The 7,090-nt window shown below is 40.1% G+C and overlaps 1 protein-coding gene across 1 annotated transcript in view; it reads right to left on the bottom strand.

Annotated features, from left to right (window-relative positions):
• The window catches only part of PGGT1B (protein geranylgeranyltransferase type I subunit beta), a 33,114-nt gene extending 29,604 nt beyond the window's left edge, over positions 1 to 3,510 (bottom strand). The window contains 2 exon segments of the mRNA XM_005425338.3: positions 2,248 to 2,366; positions 3,463 to 3,510. Of these exon segments, the coding sequence (XP_005425395.3) occupies positions 2,248 to 2,329 (82 nt within the window). The 5' untranslated portion in view covers positions 2,330 to 2,366; positions 3,463 to 3,510.
• Between the last annotated feature and the right edge of the window lie 3,580 nt (positions 3,511 to 7,090).

The following is a 7,090-nucleotide window of genomic DNA, read 5'->3' as shown; positions in this document are numbered from 1 at the left end:
GAAAGAGACATTTATCAGAATGCATGAAAAAAATGCTGCAAAAGCACATCTCTTTAAAAGTAAAACATCGTGCTTTCTTGGTTTTGGTTTTCTTTTTTTTTAAACCCGGACAGATTCCAATCCACCAAGCTACGAATCTCCTCTTTAACTACAGATGCACAAGCACTTTGAAACCAAAAACTGCACTGCTGTAGCCTACCACAGTTTAGTCACTTCTCCAAAGAGGCCGAAAGAGGGAGTAGGAGCTCTGCTGCTGGGAGGCTGCCAATTAACAAGCATTGCACCCACTCAGGATTATCGACCAGAGAGCCAACACATTTTACTGGAAGTAGGTATTACCAGAGTGTAGGCGTTTCCTCTTCACATTTAGTCATTCAATATCCAGCCTGCTGCTATCAGCATCATTTACATTTTGCATTTGCACTTTCTATTGCACATTTTGTCCAACAGAAAAAGCAAAAATGAAAAACAAATGACGCTGAAGTTTTAGCAGTCAAGCGACCAGATAAGAGCAGTGTTATTACCAAAAGCATAGGAAGAACAAGAGTTATTACAGTATGATACAAAAACACAGAACTGAAGGGCAGCTTGTTCTTCTAGTGAAAAGTAGATTTATTACTTGGAAAGCACAGAGTGCACTGCCAAAAGTGCCCTCCCCAAAACTCCTCTCAGTTTTGAGGGGATGATAGCTAGAAAAAGAAGGAGCACATCTCTGCTGAACTGTCAGCCTCCACATCTGCACACTGATATTTTTACTGCCCTCCCTAGGAGGCTCCCGACAATGGCAATATTCTAAACACTGACCAGGTAGAATCCCCAGAGAATTACTGCATACTATCAAAGACAAACAAACAAACAGAAATGCCTGTTCTAATTTCTCTTCTTGCAAACTTCCCTCTTCTTTTGGAATTAAATCCTGAAGACTGGTATAAAAGTTACAAAGTGAGCAACTCCTAGAAACAAAGCATGTACACTGTGGAAAGATTTTTTAACAGTAAGGCACAGGAACCTTCTAATCATTAAAAAATTTTGTAGGAATATTTATATAATCCAAACTCCTATTTTTCAAGAATCAATCCTGGAAGGCAATACAAGAAAAAACAAATCCATCAAAACTAGTCCCTGTGGTGGATCTTATGGTTTCTAAATCTCCAGAGTAAGAAAAATGATTTTTTTTATTACTGTAAAAATAAAGCATCGGCAGTCCTGACTTCCATATGCTTATTTCATAAAACTGATTTTAGAGACCTAATTTGTTGTATTTAGAGACCCTATCTGTTGTATATAATTAGAATTAATAATAGAAGGCAACACTGAATTTTCTGCCTACATCATCCAAAGTACATGGATGGATGTATTAGTGATTTTACAGACAGGCAACTGGAGACACCACCAGCCTGGAGCTATGCCTACAGCAGCATTTAACATGCCAGCACCTTCTGTCATAGAGCAGCAGCGCCTCACCTACGTCTCCCTCCCTCCTTCCCACCCCTTGTAGTGCTACCAGCCATTCCCCTGGGCTGCCACACAAAAAACTGCCAACACCAACTAGCCCACAGGAACAGCACCTCCCTAACTTCTGTCAAACCAACCAGGAAAGGGACACTTCCTGCGAGTTCCCTTGCCAGCTTTTCTGCTATGCACCTTCCATTCTGAGGACATCTGGGATTCAGCAGCAGCATTACTCCTTCTCAAAACTTAGGGTAAATTCAACCTTCACAGATCTAAGGAACATCAGGCAGGGACTGTGTTTACTCTTTTTGCTTCTTATACTTACACCTCCAAATCTCCAAAAGCTGTTGTAAAAAAACACACCTGTGATCACAGCTCCTGGCAATGAAGTGGAAGTCAATATAATCACTATTACACTTGTAATACTTTTACAACAAATGCATTTCTTTTAGAAGCAGGTGAAACATTCCTCTGAAATACCTAAAGGTGCATATATATATATATATACACACACACATATATATATATATATATATATATATATAAACAAATAACTTTATTTTTCTATTTTATACTGGCTGATCTTCAAATTAATTTTGGCTTTTTCTAGCTTTATTACTTGTGAGGGATCTTTATCCAAGATCTGCTAAACATCACTGCCTGAAATTATCAGGACTGTACTTCAGGAAGGTCAACCTTGGATTTTATAAAAACAAGAGTCATCCACTATTCCCCAAGTAAAAAGCAAAAGTAAAAATGTTAATATCAATTTAAAAAAACTAAAAACTCACTCACTGTCTTCTGTGGGAAGGACCTGCAGGGAATAAATCCATTCTATTATATCATCTTTGTTCACCACATCTAAGGAATCCAACATATCCAGACCAGAGAGTGCGAAAAATGCAATTGTCAACCTAAAAGAAAAAGATAAGACTTACACTTCCCACCATAAATATCATGGGGAAATTAACAAATGGTTGCAGAAACAGACACATCTATGAATTCTCAGCCTTTGACAGTGGTGCAACACAGAGCCTAGCTTAGAATACATGAAAGTCATCTATTGGACAAAATAATGTTCCTTGTACTGAAAACATTTCTCTGCCTTAGCAAGGTTTTTCATATAAGATGTCCTTCCTTTTATATAATAATAATATGTCAATTAAAAATTTATGTAAGGGCCTGTTTACCCAAAAGAAAACCCCAACAAAACAACCCACTAAGAAGTAAACTAGGTTATGATATTAACATACGGAGCACTAGTTCTCTGTGAAGAATTCTTACATGAACAATCCCCTAAACGAGCATTAGGCAGATATGCAAGGTAACCCTTAACTATAGTAAGCTGCCTCTTACTGTGTCTCAAACCCAGTTTCAGAAGCTTAGATGCCAATGTCAAACAGCAAAGCCTACTCTGTGAGCAAACAATGCATAAATAGGCATATAGAATGAATTAACATCTAGAGGTACTTATTTCTGGTCCCTGGGTGTAAAGCAGGCTAGATGACTACCTTACTTAAACATCTAAAATTAAGCATGTCACATTCAAGTATCCCATAGAGCAGTGGAGTAGCTAGCATGCTGAATGTCCTTCTTTCCTACAACTTGTTTCCTTCCATGAATGCGTGCTATCATAACTGCTAATTAACACCTTCTTTAACTCAAACCATTGCAGCCACCCATGGCATGGCCCTCCAGCAGTGCATTACTCACTCTGACAGAGCACCAAAGCAGCAGCACTGCATTAGGAACTTAGGAGCACTTACTGTGAGAGAAAACGCTCTTGTAATGGTACCTTGGATGTTCTGACTCACTGAAATTAGCTGGATGTTTATTTTGCCACCCACACTTGTCTGACCCTTCTAGAAATTCTTGTTCTCCATACACCAGATAAGATGATGGATTGTGAAACAACTGCTACACATGCAGAAACTAAAATTCAGTATGCCAAGGAAAGCCAACAGTTAATACCAACTTTCCTTACAAGATTAAGTTGTAATTCGTATTTACCGCACAAACTGGTGAGCCACCTTGGCCAGAGGTTGGTACCTCAGAAGAGACACATGTGGACAGGAGCCGCCACAGCCACTTACTGTCTGCGTGAGGTTCTGCATCAGAACCACAAACAATAAGACCATGTGAGTCAGCCCAAAGCGCACATCCAAAAGAATTATTCTAATTAAAACACAGCAGCCAAATGGCAATGCAGCAGATGTTAATCTCAATACAGTGGCACAAGCTCCTAAGGTGACATTCCTACCAGCAGACTGGTAAAATATGTATATTTACTGTCATTATTTCAAATAAATTTTGAGTAGAGAAATCCAGAAAAAGTATGTTGCACACAAAAGTATTCTATGTAGAACAAGAGTATATTTTAACACTTCTGATGCCTAAGAAATTGTTTTTCAAAGTGTAAAATAAACACTTCAAGGTTTATATCAACTTTTTCCATTGATCAGATCTCTGTTTAACCCAGAATTTGACCCTGGATAATAAATAAGTAATAAAAAAAATCACTACTTTTATTTTAAAAAAACAAGGAATTTACTGTTCAGCTACAATAAACCATTTCTTTGAAACACTGCCTGTGTGTTCTGATTTTCATGAACACTGACAATCTTTTACTAGAGCTATTAAAAAGACACTTTCACTCAATTTTACCCAGCTAAGTTACTTCCAATGAGGCACAAACATGCCCACATCCACAGCAGAAACTGCTGCAAAGTCCAAAACCACAAGGCTTTACATACAACACAGACAGCAAATCTCATCTACAGTTGAAAATGCATGTGTCAGATATAGGAACATAAAAAGTAGTTTTCAGCATAGTTAGGGTTCAGTTCATTTATTCAGAGTTGACTGTCTGCTCCAGCATTACTAAAGAACAGCCTGTAGTGTGATGGAATTTATCTATGGTGGGCAAGAGTGTCTGGCAGCACTGGTCATACACAGGTTGCAATACAGCTGTTTAGGTACTGCATCTTTACTCCATATGCTATCCTCCCTCACAGAAAAGTAACAGACATATGTCCTAGCAAAAGCAACTCTTAGCAGCACCTCAGGTGACAGACATATGCCAAGAAGTGGAAAACTTTATCAACAGCCATTTCCACAGAGGATGGCCACCAGGACACTTTGGATGGCAGACTCAGACCCCTCTGTCTTCAAGTGAGTACAAAGACTACAGTTTTACAGAAGAATTCAAAAAGTATTGGAAGTGACAAATTTGAGAAACTGATTAATTGCACTACACAGAGCACTGGGAAGTACCAGAATCTTAAAGAAAGTTGCATTTTCCTGCAAAACCTTACAGTGCTGACAACCAATGTGTATGAAACACCATCAGTCAGAATGTTTAAAAACTACTCTTGCTGCAACTGCTGTTGCATGTGAATAACTACAGATAAAAATAATTACAAAGGGTTTGGAGGCAAGAAGTTGAGTAGAGAACATGAAATGAATTTTCTTTATTCTCTGTTATTGTTTGACAATCTATAGCTTAAGCTGGAATGCACCATCACAGTGAGGAAAGCTCCTCTACCATCCTTGTCTGGTGACAACAAACACAGTTTTCTACTGCAGTGCAGTGAAAAAAGAATCTGACAAATGACTTTATTTATTTATTTAACACATCTCTCTTTAATTTAGTTGAGTTTCCCCATCTAACTCAAAATAGAACCACTCCAATTCAGGAATAGGGCAAGTATGAATAAAAGGGTAACAGCATTTCTTTCTGCAGCTGAATCAGCTCCAGAGGTTTGCTGAAGGTTTGCTGAACTCAGTGACCTTGAACTTGGCAAAAAGGGAAACTTAATACCCTTGAAATCAAGCTGGAAAAGATTTATGGTTCAATCTCCCACTCCAAATCTGTCAACAAACAGGTGTGCAGCCCTGCAGAACATGTCTACATTGTCAAGGGCCTCTGGAGATCACTGGTCCCACCTTTTCAAGAACACACGGCCTCAGAGGAGATGACCTAGGATCCTGAGAAGTCACATCCTCAAAGGTGACTCCATCACTTCAATGGGCAAGCTTTTCACAGTTAACTCTTCTAACAGCGAAGAACATTTTTTCTACAGCCACACAATTCTCCCCCAAGTACCTCATTCCCGCAGCCTCCTGCCCCGTCACCATGATCCCTTGAAAACAGCACACCTCCATCTTTTTTTGTAAGTAGTTTCCCACCCATGGAAGACTGTGATTAGATCTCTCCTTCTCTAGGCTGAAGACATCCCATTTCTTTAACTCTTTTCAAATGTCAGTGGGGCTAAGGTTAGCTATTTGTGTTATTGCTCTAGCACATCTGCATGCTGTGGTCATTTTAAGGCCTATACACAGTTAGGCATAGGATACCTAGACTTCCCCTTGCTGTCACCTAAAATAAATGAGAAAGCAGACTGAAACACCAACTAGCTTTTAATGAATAAATGATCTACAGCTCTGCAATCAAAATGTCACAAAATTACAGAATAGCTGGGGCTGGAAAGGACCTCTGGAGATCATCTCATACAACCCCCTTCTCCTAATGCAGGTTTACCCAGAGCAGTTTTTACAGGATTGTGTCCAGGCAGGTTTTGAATATCTCCAGGGAAGAAAACTCCACAACCTTGCTGGGCAGTCTGTTTCAGTGATCAGCCCAGTATGAGAAAGCTTTTCTCCACTGAGATGGACCTTCCTATGTTTCTGTCGGCTGCCCTTTGCCCTGTCACAGGGACCACTTAGAGTATGGCACCATCCTCTCAGCACCCACCCTCTGACATACTTGAATGCATTGGTAAAATTCTCTCTCAGTCATCCTTTTTTGAGGCTGAACAGGCCCAGCTCATTCAAGCTTTCCTCACAGGACAGATGCTTCAGTCCCTTAACCATCTTATAAGCCCTCTGCTGGCCCCTCTCCACTAGTTCCATTTCTAACTTTTCAATATAAAGTTGTGTTATTTCACACACAGCTCAGCACTACCTGTTCTAGTCCTTACATGTTTATGCCAGGTGTTTGTGCTCTCAACCAAAATAAAGCAGGATGACCTGATCAAAGCCATGGAGCTTGCTGCACAGCCATAATAAAGTGGAGAAAATTTTACTATTTTATTGGCTGAATAAGATTATCAAACCATCTACTTGTCTCCAATATTTTACCAAGTGCAGCTTGATAATCACATTACTGGTATTCTTACGCTTCCAATGTAAGAATATCAAATAATGACATTCTGAAGCCATTAGAGGAACAAATGCCGCTCCAATTCAAATTGAGGAACATATTTCACTAGTATTTTCTCTTTTATACTAGGTAATGAAGACTTAAAAATATTTGGTAGATGAAGAGGAGTCTCCTGCGTGTCGAAGCTTAGGTGATTAATTTTAAAATGGCTTCCAGGGCAGATTAAGAGAGTGAAGCACTGGATTTAAAACAGATTAGAAGGATCAACAAGTCTCCCCTCGTGGATGTCAAGCAGTTTACGCGAGCGGTGACTACACCCCTACACTAACACGTATTTTTTGGGAGCCGTCTGCCGGCGGGCAGATTTATAGGGATATTTTTCCTTCCGGCCGCGGGGCGCTGCTCCCGACCGCGGGAGACGGCAGCGCTCCGGGAGAGGCTTCCCGGCACCGCGACCGCCCGGCGGGAGGGGAATGC

This window comes from Geospiza fortis, unplaced genomic scaffold, assembly GCF_000277835.1.
Source record: "Geospiza fortis unplaced genomic scaffold, GeoFor_1.0 scaffold203, whole genome shotgun sequence".
Taxonomy (NCBI): domain Eukaryota; kingdom Metazoa; phylum Chordata; class Aves; order Passeriformes; family Thraupidae; genus Geospiza; species Geospiza fortis.
This window is presented reverse-complemented; position numbering and strand designations above follow the sequence as displayed.